The 14,027-nt window shown below is 49.3% G+C and overlaps 1 protein-coding gene across 1 annotated transcript in view; it reads right to left on the bottom strand.

Moving 5' to 3' along the window:
- Positions 1 to 458: 458 nt before the first annotated feature.
- The window catches only part of LOC115324890, a 55,122-nt gene continuing 41,553 nt past the window's right edge, over positions 459 to 14,027 (bottom strand). Inside the window, exon 2 of the mRNA XM_042286231.1 lies at positions 459 to 2,516. Within this exon, the coding sequence (XP_042142165.1) occupies positions 459 to 2,516 (2,058 nt within the window). The remainder of the gene's footprint in view (positions 2,517 to 14,027) is intronic.

Here is a 14,027-nt window from a genome sequence, read left to right as displayed (position 1 = left end):
TGATGGCGTAGGGTCGCTGCAAGTAGAAATGGGCTCGCAGTAGTCCCAAAGGGTACCCTTGTCATTCGCCATTCCTCTATGACAGGCAGTGGCTCGTGCGGTCGAGGTGCGCTGGAAAACCACAGGAAGCTAAGGGCATCCCTGTCTGCTTTTGCGGTGGCTATCTGCAGGAAGGCCTTCTGTATGTCGGCAGTGACCGCCACTTTTTGCATTCGGAACCGGAACAGCAATGGCAGGAGTTCCGTGTTCATCGTCGGGCCCGTCTCAAGGTGGTAGTTCGGGGATCTAGTGTTTGGTCCGTGCGCTGAGGCGTCGAAGGCGACTCGAAGCTTCTTGGTCGCTGAGTCCGCTCGAACCACTGGTCGATGAGGCATGTAGTAGAAAGGTACACAGTTCTGGCTGTCCTCTTCGACTCTTTCTGCGTGCCCATCAACCATATAGCGTCTAATTGCCTCGTCTTACTCTGTAACGGTGCCATCCCGCTTCAGTCGTCTGATCAGGCTGTTTAGTCTTTTGTGGGCTACATCATAGTTGTTTTCCAGGACTGGTGAGGTGTCTCTCCAGGGGAGAGCGACTTGATAGCGCCCTCCTTTCATCGTGATGTTTTCGTTGAAGTATTCGATTACGTTTTTATGGTCCTGCATTGTAGTCGTTGACTCGTCCACGATGCCTAGGGTGTCTAATTCCCAAAACATTTGCAAAGCGATAGAATCATCTTTGTGACTAGCCCTAACGCTGAGAGCACACACAACCGCATTCATAGAACATGATAGCACTTGCGCTGCGCTGGTCGGCCCTTGGAAGGTCCATCCTAGCACAGTTGAAATGGCCACCAGCTCGGTGGCAATTTCAGCGCGTCGGATCTCTCCCGTGAGAAGTCGACACATCTGGTCAGCCCCTATCAGAAGGCTTATACAAGTTTCTGATTTCACTGAGGGCAACCTCAACTGGTCCGCAAGCTCGCCTGAGATGGCTCGTATGAACGAGTGGTCGACCGGTGTTTCTGCAAGCTCCTTACATATGAACGGAACAACCACAGTCTCCAATATATGGCTCGCCGTAGTGTACTGGCTTCGCAGATGGAGACGCACGACCTTTAATCGTTGGCTGGTAATGTTTGTTTCTGAGCTTGCGAAAGTGTTAAATTTAAAGTCGAGGTACCCTATAGTGTCCAGTTGAAACTTTGTGGCCACATCTTCTCGAATGAATGTTTTCTGGCTTCCACCATCTACGTTGCCGCGGATGTAAGCAGGTTTCTTGTCAGTCACAATCCAGCCCCTGAAAGTCTGCAGGAGAACGCCGTTGCCGCGAGGTGAAGATTTGGAACCTGTCGTTAAGACGTCGGTGGCCTCTCCGCTCTTGGCCGTAGCTCCCGGATGAGGTGAGTTTGACCGCCACTCTGGGTTCCGCATAGAGACGGCATGTCTCCCGCTGCACGTGGTACATCGAGCCTTGGTGCGACAATCCTTAGAGCGATGGCCTCTTTTCGTGCATCGGAAACATCGGCTGTCCTGTGCAAGGCGCCTTTTCTTCTCATCTAAGGAGCTCCCGGAAGAACATGTGCTGGCAGCATGATCCTCCTTTCCACAGAAGAAACAAGCGTCATCTAGATGACTTGAGTTTCGCAGCACCATTGTTGAAGGAATGGAGATAGCCTGTCGAGGTCCGGAAGCCCATGGTGAAAGATTCGCCGATGGACACTCGTCACGTGAGGATCGCTCGCGGCTCTCGATTTCCACCCGTAGAAATTGTAGCAGCTTAGCCAGCTCTTCTCCCGTATTCCTCGATGTATCAACCATAGCCTCACAACGTGTCGCACTACTGGAAGTGGCTGTAGTCTGTTCGGGGAGAGTAGGAGAAGCCAGTTGTGGCATATAACACTTGACACGGTAGAACTCCACTACGATGTGTGATGGCAACCTGTTCAGAAGTATATCAACGAGCATAGTTGCGTATGTATCACTCGAAATACCCAGGGAACGCAAGCCACGGATGTTTGTTTGCACGTGATCGTAGACGTTCCGTAGTCCCTGTACGTCGATCTCAGACTTCACAGCTGGTAGCTTACGCAGTCTTCCCAAATATTCGCGTTCGATTCGTTGTTTGTCACCGAAACGCTCAGTCAGCATCTCTACCGCATCTTGGTAACATGCCGCAGTGGCTTGTAATTCAGAACTCATACTGGCTACTGGTCCAACGAGAAGTGATCGCAAGTACTGGAACTTCATCGCCTCAGAAAGACTTGTGTTGAGGTGTACCGTGACGTCGAATTGCTCCCAAAATGGTTGCCATTTTGTAAGCTCACCTTGGAACTGCAGCAGTTGTAGTTTCGGGAGCTTGATTCCAGTCAAGTAGGAGCTGCTGCTTTTGTCGCCTCCGGAGCGTGGCGGTTGCGGTGTCGTCTGGGCTCGAACGTCACTGACAATCCTTGCGACCTCGTCCTCGAAGTCAGTCACGGTGTTGTAGTCCTCCTCCAAGTCGTTGTCGTCGAGGAGGGGCTCTGTCTCCTCATTGACCTTCCGAAGCTAGTCGTTGCTAGCGAGCAGTCTGTCACGCAAACTTTCAAGTCTCTTGGAGTCCATATAGGGTCCGACTCTAGCGCAGCTCGTATCTTATTTATGAGCTCGGTGTTCCGGCTGCGTTGAACCGCTCGTTTCTTCTTTAGTCGATCCATATTTACCAATGCGGCGTCCGAATTTGTTCAACTCCCGGGTTTCGGCACCAAAATGTTGCGCCTTGAGAGCGCTCGTAGGGAAAAGGAGCAGGACGACCCAGCTTTGGTGAACGATTTACTTCAACTTCCTCTTTTTTTTTTTCTTTCGCGCACCCATGCCCGCGCGCTAGGAAGGATCGTTTAAATCTTAATTTTCAACAACATCTTTTCCTTCGTCGACTTTCATTGAATGTAGAACTTCTTTTCCATCGCCGATAATAATTATTGCCTGGATAAAATAATTACCCCTCCTCTTCATCACTTCATTTTCAAAAACCTTGCATCCCCAGAGGTAACGCCTTCTGTGGGCTCATTCAGGCTATTTTACTCAGTGGGCGTTTCCGGCAAATACTTATTCCCTTTTCTATGTAGCACAATAGAGGCAGTGCTTACAGCCTCGTCCTTCTTTTCCTCAATGGCTAAGGATTCTATAATTTCCCTTGCTATCTGTTTTTTGTGCCTAGCCATGTTGGTAAGGTTTCAGAAAAAGGGAGCACACTGCTCTGAAAGATGGCCCACTGCTGCAATTGTGCGCACGGTGGCAGCGTGTTCTCTGGTGCGGTCATTGACACAGCGCCCAGTTTGTCCGATGTAGCATTTCCCACATGACACCGGAATGTTGTAAAGAACAGCTGCGCTTTCACATGGTGCCCTTCGCGTCGATATAAACTAGTATCCAAGAATTCTCCCTACTGATGCTTAGGACTAAAGTGTCCCCTTCCCCGCCAGAAGTTCTGATTAGTTTCTGCTTTGTCTCTCGACTCTCTGCTACAAGTACAATGTCATCTGCATACATCAGCGCACGTAAAACTTGATTTAGTTTTTTTCCCTCCCTCAATGGAAATCAGATCATATCCTAAATTGCATTGCTCTAACTGTTTTTCCATTTCACTATCGTATATCATAAAGAGCATAGGATACAATAGGCAGCCCTGCATAAGTCCTCATTTTATTGCTGCTAGTTTTGTGGTTTTGGCTTTACAATTTATGACTACCCTGTTATCCGCAAATGTCTGTTCTAGAAATCTAATAACATTTTCATTTAGTTCATATATTTACAGTTGATTCTAAAGTTTTGCCTGATTTACATTGAAGTATGCTCTTTTGATGTCCAAAAATGCCAGCCATAACAGTCTTTGTGTTGTCGTTTCAAACTCTATTCACTGCGTGATTACGGATAAATAATCCTCCAGCCTTCTATTCCTTCCTAAACTATTTCTGACCCTACTGAAAAAAAGAAAAAACATTTGAAATTCAAACGGGTGTAAACTTGTCGACCTGTTTGGATCAAATGTGATTATGGGATACGGGTAGCCGTTTGAAAGGTACCCGCTCGAAACGGTACCCGCTCGAAACGGTACCCGCTCGAAACGGTACCCATTTGATATAAGTGCCCGTTTGATACGTCTGCCCGTTCGACCTTGCACGTGACCACACGTTTGAACGTGCCATTCGAATCGGGAAATTATGCGCTAGCCCTAAATGGGAATCGTCTGGTAGGTTGGTTATCTTAAACTTATTTAAGACGTTCCGAAACTCAGAAACCTATTTATAACATGGAGGAAAGACGTAGAACAAATGTGCTCACGTAGGTGCTTGCAAATGACAGGAAAACAGACACAAAAGATTGTTTTCAATTCTCCTCAAAGTTTATTACGTCTTCTGTAGACAAGTACAAACAAGCAAGCGATCTGTGAAATGTAAGAGGCACTCTAAGCTTTTATACAACTGAGAAGATAGCAAACCAAACAAGAGCCGAGGTAATTCTAGACTATGAAGGTTGACTTTCGGGAAATTATTCGCCCGGCTGCCGCGAGAATAGCGGCTGCATAATTATATAGATAATCTGGAAGAGTACGAGTAGAAGAACGGTCAATCGTTGCCAAAAAGTAGGGTGCAGTGCACTTACCATAAAAATAGCGGACTTGAATGATGTAATCCGTGATATTTGTCGACACGGTCAAAGCAGGACAACCACACAAACACAAACGAGAGGGAACGGCTCCTGGGAAGTTTCAACACGATGTGGCGCACAAGCTGTCATTTGCCGAACCCAACCAAACCGCAAGAATTCCTGACTTTTTTGAAGAATCGCTTGTTGCCGATATATGCGTAGGACTTCTCGAACACTGAGAGCTTTCGTGCACATCAAATACGTTGTCGAGAGACATCCTAATAAGACCGCAGGGTTAGGCGACAGATCGAAGCAGGTGGACGCGCGAAGTTCGAGCTGGAAATGACAAGCAGACAAAGAAAAAAGCGGCTGTCAGGCGCACCCTTCCGGATCTCGATGCTTATCAGCGTGTAGCTCGCGCGCGGCTGAGGGTCACGTGACGGGTGACAAGAGAGGAGGGAGGGGGCGAAGACCACAGGGACAGCCCCTCTCCCTCTCCACAGGCTTTCCAACGAGATGTGCTTTTGTAACCTCAAAAAAAAAAAAAAAAAAAAAAAACGCGCGCGCGCGCATTTTACTACGTTTGAACCTTGGAAATGGCGGCGGGGCGGCCAGAAGCTCGGCTTGTGCCCGAGCGAAGAAAGTACTCAGCCCGAGCTCGTAGTTTGACTGCTGCAACGGCGGGCGTGCTCTCGCAATGCTCGATGTTCTTGCAGCCGCGTGTACGCGTGCTACCTTCGCTGCGTCTTGAATAAAAGTGAAACGGAGTCTAGACGTACATTCTTTCACGCGGTCGCGTCTTCTGCGAGAGAGATTCGAGCTGAATAAGTGAATTGAAGCAACAAAAATGGACAAAGTTTTAAAGTACTGTCAAAAATATCGGCTCACCAACGTCGCGTGTTTACTTAAAACAGCAAAAAAACAAGGTGTTAGTTTTAGTTGCAGTATAAGTGAACATCAGCGCAATCGATATATAAATATAATTACTTGCGTTACGCGACCGATCTGAAATCGATGAACCGGCGCTCCCAGCCTTCCAGAATCATTGGCTGCCACGGCTGAAACGCGAGGCGTGCCCACGCCGCCGATCTGTACGTTCAATATCAAACGGGCTCCGGAGAGCCGCTTGATTAAACCGGTACAGTTTGCAACATGGTCACCGGTTTGAGCAAACGTGCGACAACTTTGCCCAAACGAGTCGCACATTTGCCCAGACGAGCGACCCATTTACCCAGACGAGCGACCCATTTGCCAAAAGAGTGACCTGTTTGTCCAAATAGGTGACCGTTATGGCTCATACGGGGGACCCCTTTGAGCCATACGGGCGACCCCTTTGACAAACTGGTGACCGGTATGGTTAAACTGTTACCGGTATGGACCCGTTTATTTTCATATAGGCGCGAAATGTTTTTTTTTTCAGTAGGGGTGCTCTCCAAGTATCTGCTTGTCCTTTGCGCATTCTTCCATTCTGCTCTTTACAATCTGCATAGCTATTTGGTAGATTACTGATGTTACTGTGGTTGATCGGTACGATGTGATACTGTCTTTGTGTCCCTTGCCCTTATATAATCGTCACATTCGGCTTAATTTCAAATTATTGGGTACTTTCAATCCCATATTTATTTGGTCATTCATATGTCTTAGCTTTAGTTTGATTATTCTGCCTAGCATTTTAATCAGTCTCATTGGTATGCCATCTGGGACTGTTGCAGTTCCAGCAGGGACCCTACTTTCTCCTTTATCACATTCCCCAGTGGATATCTCATCTGTTTTTTATACTCCTAGTTTTGTGCTATGTTGTTACCTTTCCCTAAAGTCTGATTTGGTTCCAGTTCCAAAAAGGCTGCTTCAGTTGAACGTCTAATGTACTCTCGTGCCTCTTCCCCTCTGCCCTTGTCCCGTCCTGTGTAGTCAGTACCTTTTGACATTCTGTCGTTATTTTTCCCTGTGCTTTCATATTTTCCCAGAACCTTTTTTTTGCAGCATTCTTAACATTCCGAATAAATTTCTATCGTCCACTGCACTCCTACCTTCTCAAGTTTGGCCAATAACGCTGATGAATCTCTCTCTCCTGAAAGTCCCACATCTGGATGCTATTTCTCCCAGGTAGCCCAAGATATTGTGCCAACATTGGTCTCAGCGTGGTTAAGGTGACCCATATGGTACCAGGTTGACCAGTCTAGACCCAGCATTTCATAATGTTGGCACTGAACGGGCTACATGAGGGCGACATTTGCCGTTTCTGCAAGCGTCCAAGCAATATTGCGGCATCTCTGCTACATGACAGCAACATTTGCCGTTTCTGCCAGCTTCCAAAACATATTGCTGCATCCCGGCTACATGAGGGCTACATGACGGCAACATTTGCAGTTTCAGCCAGCTTCCAAAACATATTGCTGCATCCCGGCTATATGACGGCTACATGACAGCAACATTTGCCGTTTGTGCCACATTGTAAAAAAATTCCGTAAATAAAATGATAAGTTCTCCGTAATCGCTAATGAGAAGTTTCCGAAATCGTAATTAAGGAGAACTTGTCCGTTCGTCTGGAATTACAAATATTTGAACAATTTAGTAGCTAGCCTACGATAAGCTTAAATGCGTTCTATTAGATGTAGAGCATCACCACAATGCGTCCCCTATCTGAAAAAAAAAAAAAAGATTTAACGTACTTTTAGACAGTTTTTGATAACTATGAGCAATAGGTGGCGCTAAATACCGCCCCAAAACAAAAGAAGATGCGGTGTTGGTCTAGCAGAATCTTACTACATTTATTTATTTCCCCATACCGTTTCTGATTTTCCGGGTTTTCCCGCTCGCGTTGGTCTTCTGGCGGTCTCGCCTTGACGTCCTCGGTGTTGAACCTCAAGATAAAAAGGCCGATCTGTTGACCAAACGGTGAGTTCCTCCGCTTGTAAATATAGGTTTTGTACGTGAGGTACGGGTCCACCTTTCTGAAACTCGTGTTCCCAGAGGGGTGAAACAAAACCACGGAGTCTTGCAGCCGAGATGTTTCGTATTTGATGACGATGGTCGCAGTTCTCAGTTCCCGTTCGCGTTTGACGTTCTTACGAAACCTGATTTACACCCTTATGTTGTATTTCGTCGCGAGCCAACTGATAGCGCGGCCCGTCACTCAGAGAGCTCAAGAGCGCCTCTCGCGTATTCATGCCTACGGCTGACCTTGTGCAATGGCCAGCGGTCGTGGTGGCTTGCATGCGTCTGCAGTCTCCTACTTCAGCCAAGTAACCAGTAGACGAAGTAATGGTGGGCGGGGTATGACAATCCCTGTTGCCTCCGCGGTTTAGGCGTGGGCGGTTGAAGGAGGGGGGGGGGGGGGCTGGGGCTGGGGGGCTGGGGGCTGAGTGAGCGATGCATTTTGAGGTCGAGACAGTCGAGATCTACCTTACGGTCCCCACAGCCGCGATAACGATGCCCAGGGCCGGTTCAACACCTACCAGGACAGGGTTTATTCAAAATTTTTACTCGGGAAGGGGGGGGGGGGGGGGTGTATAGCCTTGTGTGTTGTTTGTGCAGGAAATTCTTGGGAGGGGGAAGGGGGGGGGAGGGGAGCCGGACTCAGCTTAGGGGAGTGTTATGGGGGTGTTGGGTATGTGTTCTAAATTTTTCCCGCGTTTCTGCTGAACGGGAGCCTTGCACTATCCTGCTCGAGCTGACCGGCAAGAGTGCCTGACAGTCTAAAGCTATACTTGTAGACAAGATTTGGCTATGGCTAGAGTTCTGTGTTCTCAGATAAACCAAATAAAATCCGAAAAACACTTGCCACTAAAAATCGGGCAAAGTCAGATTTATAAAAAAAAAACATAATTTTGGCACTGTAAATTGTTCGAATCTGACCAGTTTTTATATTTTCTTGTGACCCTCGGACATGTTTTCCATTTCCTTATTTATTAGTTCCAACTTTTGTTTGTGAGCGTCACAAAAGGGTATCCTTGATTCCCCCCCCCCCCCCCCCCCCCAAATCACAAAAATTAGGTGCTATCGCCGACGCAATGTTAGCTATTACAAGGCAGCCGTGGCCCCAGCAGACACCCTCCGAAACGCCGCACCCACCCTGTGCGGCAAAATATCATACTCTCTTTGTCGTCTGCCAGGCGGAAAGCAGATGCCGCCACAGCGCTTGCCGTTGTTTCCTTCACAGGCTTTTATACGTGCCTCTTTTGGTACGAAGATTCTTTGACTCCTGCAAACAACTCGGCCGAACTTCGAATGAAGCACCGAGCTAATATAATTGTTGCCGATGGTTGTATACATATCTAGGTAGATTACTTTTATTAATCGGACAGACGACTGTTCACAGTCTTCCCTCATTTCCAAAACTGGCTTCGAAATGCAGAATATCAAGGTAAGCATTTAGCACTACATTTGTTATGGGTATGCGCAGAAAATTTCATTTATTTATTTCCTATTTCTTTTCAAAGTAGTTAAACCGCTGTGGCGGCGTCTCTCTTTTGCCAAGCAGATGACGGAGAGAGAGAATATGATACTCCGCAGCGCTTCAAAGGGCGCCTGCTATGTGGCGCTGGGGGTACGGAACAGCGACTACTGCCGCTTCATAGCTAACAGTGCTGTCGGTAGTGCGACAATGGTCAAATATGTCTTGCCTGTAAATACTAAACTCACAAACTGCTGTTTCCTACCTTACATTCATTTCCACTAAAAATCCAAAAAACTTTGAATTGAAGGATTTTCGATACGAAAAACTCCATTTCCACGGCAAAGAACCTTTATCATCAGCTTCATTTGTGTTGACCCCGGACACTGACCGCACTGAACTGTCCACGGGGCTGCTGCTTCCTTCCCAAATTGTTTCTATATGTGCCGCTTAGCAATAAATTGCGCATATAGAGTTGTACTTTCGACAAATGCCGTAGATATGAATTTGCATATCTACGGCATTTGCATATCTACAACATAAGCCCCGATAACCACCAATTTCTGGCAGACACTAAAGTTAGATACCGGAACACACAGATTTTAGGATATAATAATAAACACAGGAAAAACACCCCCCAATTTGAAGAAAAATAACCAGCAAAACACGGAACCTTAGTTATGAATGTCTTGTTGGTGGCCGAAAAAAGCCCCGTTTATTCCACAAGTGCTCCTTTTATACAGTCGCGTGTCAGCCAAACAAAGAATACAAACATAGGCGCGGTCGCGTTATCAGAGTGATAGCGGCGCGGCCGCATCATGACACTACATCTTCCCTTTTCACAACAACCTACGTTCTTACAGTCAGCTAGCTTACACAAACAATTAATCATTAATTTCGAGCCTTTTCGGAGTTTTAATTAGGCGACCGAAGCGAGACTGCCTTTGTTGCGGAGGCTGCATCGCGTTGGCTGGAACCGGCCTCTGGCGTTGGGGACTCTGGACAGGCGTCACCACCGACTCTCCGGTGTCGTCTGGTATGTCGGGCACTTGATTAGCCGATGAAGCCGACGGAAGGCTTCCGTCTTGACCCCCCGGTGTTGGCTTGTCCGGAACCCGGCGCTCTGAGACGTTCTGGCCGGCTGTTTCCCCGGGTACTGCAACCAGCTGGCGTCGGTTTCTGCGCAGAAGGTTGTCGTCCTTCTCGACCCAGTAGGACCTTGGGGTTGAGGACGCCTGGACCACCCTCGCCTCGGTGCTTGTTTCCGTAAGCCAAACCCGCTGACCTGCAGAAAGGCTAGGCAGAGACCTCGATGAATGACGCTTGTCAAAGTCTGCTTTTTGTTTTCTCCGATTTCTTTCATCACGCCGTCTCCAGTCTGCGTGGTTCACGGTTTTAGGCCCGAGCAAACTTGGATGGCAAGGAACTCTACTGCGTAGACGTCTCCCCATCAACAACTGGGCAGGACTGTAACCGGACGGACCCGGTGTGTTCCGATAGTTCAATAGGGCGAGATAAGGATCGTCGGCCTTCTTTAGTAGGGTTTTGAAGGTCCTTACCGAACGCTCTGCTTCTCCGTTTGACTGAAGGTATCGAGGACTGCTCGTTATGTGGCGGAAGCCGTACTCTTTCCAGAACCCCTCAAAGGCGGAAGAGGCGAACTGCGGCCCGTTGTCGGACCGGACGATCCCTGGTATTCCGTGTCGTGCGAAGAAGCTTTTGAGGCGCCCGATGACACGAGCCGATGTTGTGTCTCTACCCAGTAGAGCCAGCTCGGGGTATCTGGAATTGTAGTCGACAACGACCAGGTATTGAGAGCCTTCGAGTTCAAATAAGTCAACGCCCACTTCTTGCCACGGAAGTTCGGGTGTGGTCGTCGGAAGCATGGGCTCGCGGAATTGCACTCTTACTTCGGCGTACTTTGAGCAATTGGCGACAACTTCCCCCAATGCGGCGCTGACGCCAGGCCACCAGATAGACTCCCTTGCTTTGGCGCGGCAACGGACGATTCCCTGATGCCCCTCGTGGACGCGCGCTAGCATTTCTTTTCGGATGCTCCTGGGAATGATTAGCCTAACGCCGTTCAGTAAGAGTCCATCGCAGACCGTTATGTTGCCCCTCTGTGACCAATAAGGCTTGAGAAGAAAAGGGAGCTTATCTTTGGGCGGCCACGTCGACTGGCATACGTTGAACAGGGCCACGCATTCCGGATCCGCTTTCTGCTCCAGCCGCAGCTTTTCCAGCAGAGACTCGGTCGCTGGGAGTGCTTGCAAAGAACCCACGACGAACGACGAAACTTCGGCGTCTGTCAGGGTGGAGTCCCGGTGGCCCGCATCTGGATAATTTAAGGTCAAGGATAAGGTGTCCCGGCGGACACCTTATCCTTGACCTGGATAAGGTGTCCGCCGTAGCGATACTCTTTCCTTCAACATGCGTCATGTTAAAAGAATACCGCATGAGTCGCATTCTAAAGCGTTGAATTCTGAGTGGCAATGAGTCTATCTGATCACGGCCTAGGAGAGGGAGCAATGGCTTGTGATCGGTCTCGAAAAGAAATGTTAGTCCTCTCAGGTACTCGTCGAAGCGCTCCGCTACCCATGTTAGTGCGAGAGCTTTTTCTATTTGCGAGTACCTCATCTCGGGTTTCGTCAATGCCCGTGACGCGTAGGCTACTGCCCTGCGCTCTCCCGAGGGTTGGTCTTGCATGATGACCGCGCCGATTCCGTACGAAGAAGCGTCCGCCGATGCGATAGTCGGGTATGCCGGGTCGTACCTTGCCACGCAGGTAGCGGAGCTGAGGGCTTCTTTGATCATATTGAACGCTTCTTCCTGGGGTTTGTCCCAGACAAACTCTCTGTTCTTCAGTAGACGTTGACGTAGAGGCGCCGACGTCACGGAGGCTTCTGGGAGGAACCTTGCCACCTGATGGATCATCCCCAGGAATCCTCCGACTTCCGACGTAGTTTTCGGCTGAGGCAGGTTCTTGATGGCTCGTACCTTCTCTGGGTCCGGGTAGATTCCTTTTTCATTTAAGGCCATGCCCAAGAACCGGATCCTTGAGGCTGCAAACTTGCACTTGTCCCGGTTTAGTGTAACTCCGGCTGCCTGGAGCCTCTTGAAAACGGCTTCCAAGCGACAATCCTGCTCGCTCTTGTCTCTCCCGTAAACCAAGATGTCGTCCATGTAGTTTTGTACGCCTTCCACCCCGTCGAGAATTTCCGAGAATTTCCTTTGGAATGTTTCTGGCGCTGAGGTCATTCCGAACGGGAGTCTCTTGTAGCAGTAGCGACCGAAGGGCGTGATAAATGTCGTCAGCTCTTGACATTCTTCGGACAGGCGCACTTGGTAGAATCCGGAGTTTGCGTCCAGCTTCGAATACACCTTCGGGTTTCCTAGGCAGCCCATCACCTGATCCACCGTTGGTAGAAGGAATCGCTCTCGTCGCACAGACTTCTTCAGATTAGTTAGGTCCACGCATATTCTGACTGCCCCCGATGGTTTCTGGACAGGTACTATCGGGGCGCACCAAGCCGCGGGAGTGCTGCCTTTGCGGATGATGCCCTCCGCTTCCAGGCTGTCTAGTTCCTTCTTTACAGCTTATCTCATTTGGATGGCTACTTTCCGCGGCGTTGCCACTGCTACTGGGACAGCGTCGGATACCAACCGGATCGTGTGTTCACCCGAGATTGAGCCGACGCCGGAAAACAGCTTCGGATACTTTGCGACGTAATCGACTTCTGTAACGGCAACGTCATCCATGAATCGGACGATACCTAGAGCGTTAATGGCTGGGAGCCCCACGAACGGTGTTCGAAGGTTTTGAACGACGTAAATAGTGGCTTCGCACGACTTCCCTTTCCAAGCCATTTCTGCTGGAAGTTTCCTAACGTAGTCATGGATTCGCGGTTTGGGCCGCGAAGATTTTCTGCTTTGATAAGCTGCTTGGGTCGACCGGGAAAAGATTCGCTGACGACGGTTACTTCCGGGCCGGTGTCAACTTTTGCTCGCACTCCGCACCCGTTTATCTGCAGATCGACAAAGCGGGCGGGTACGGATGACTTTGCGATATCGCCGTCGACCGTCCCAAGGAACTTATCTTCGTCTGACGCATCACGGTGATTCCGTCTAGCTTGGTGGAATTTAGTTTCTTGTTGCGGCAGACTTTTCCAAAATGCCCCATTCTGTGGCATGACAAGCAATTTTCGCGACGAGCTGGACAGTCGCTCCTTTGATGGGCGGAATACCCACAGTACCCGCAAATTTTTTGCATGAACTTTGCTTGTCTGTCGCTCTTGCAAGGGTCTTTTACTGGGATTTCTTGTGTCGGACCGTGTCGACGTTAACTTCCGCGTGCGCTGGACCTTTGAGATCTACTTGCTGCCTCTTAACCGTTTCGCTGGTTCTTGCCTTGGCGAGCGCAGTAGCTAAGGTCAAATCCGGGTCCATTTGCAGAGTCTCGGACAGACGTTGGTCTAAGAGCCCTACGACAAAGCGGTCGCGAATAAGTCGGTCTTTCATCGTCCCGAATTCGCACCTCTCGGCTTGCTTGTGCAGCTCGGTCATGAACTGGTTTACTGTCTCTCCGCGCTCTTGTTTTCGTCCATTAAAGCAAGCGCTCTCGTAGACGATGTTTGTCGTGTGAACAAAATAACCTTGAAGCTTCGACTTCACTAGCGCGTAATTCTTGAAGTCAGCGTCTTTTACGTCAAGCGACCTGAGGACCTCTCGAGCCTTCCTTCCCATAGTGTAAAGAAGCGGCCTTACTTGGGTCTCCTCGTCCTTTTCGTTGAGGCCGGAGGCGAAGCTGAAGTCCTCGAATTCTTCGAGCCACGCCGGCCAGTTGCTCGCGTTGTCGAAGTCGAAGGGTTGCGGCGACTTGAGCGGTGCCATGGCGCCGCTGGTCTCGATGTGTCCAGTCTCCTCGGTGCGCTGCTATCCGCTGCCGGGGCCCACTTCTGATACCATGTCTTGTTGGTGGCCGAAAAAAGACCCGTTTATTCCACAAGCGCTCCTTTTATACAGTC

Source organism: Ixodes scapularis, unplaced genomic scaffold (assembly GCF_016920785.2).
Source record: "Ixodes scapularis isolate PalLabHiFi unplaced genomic scaffold, ASM1692078v2 PGA_scaffold7__128_contigs__length_106722199, whole genome shotgun sequence".
NCBI classification, from domain to species: domain Eukaryota; kingdom Metazoa; phylum Arthropoda; class Arachnida; order Ixodida; family Ixodidae; genus Ixodes; species Ixodes scapularis.
The sequence above is the reverse complement of the archived record's forward strand: the minus strand, read 5'-3'. Positions and strand labels throughout refer to the sequence as shown.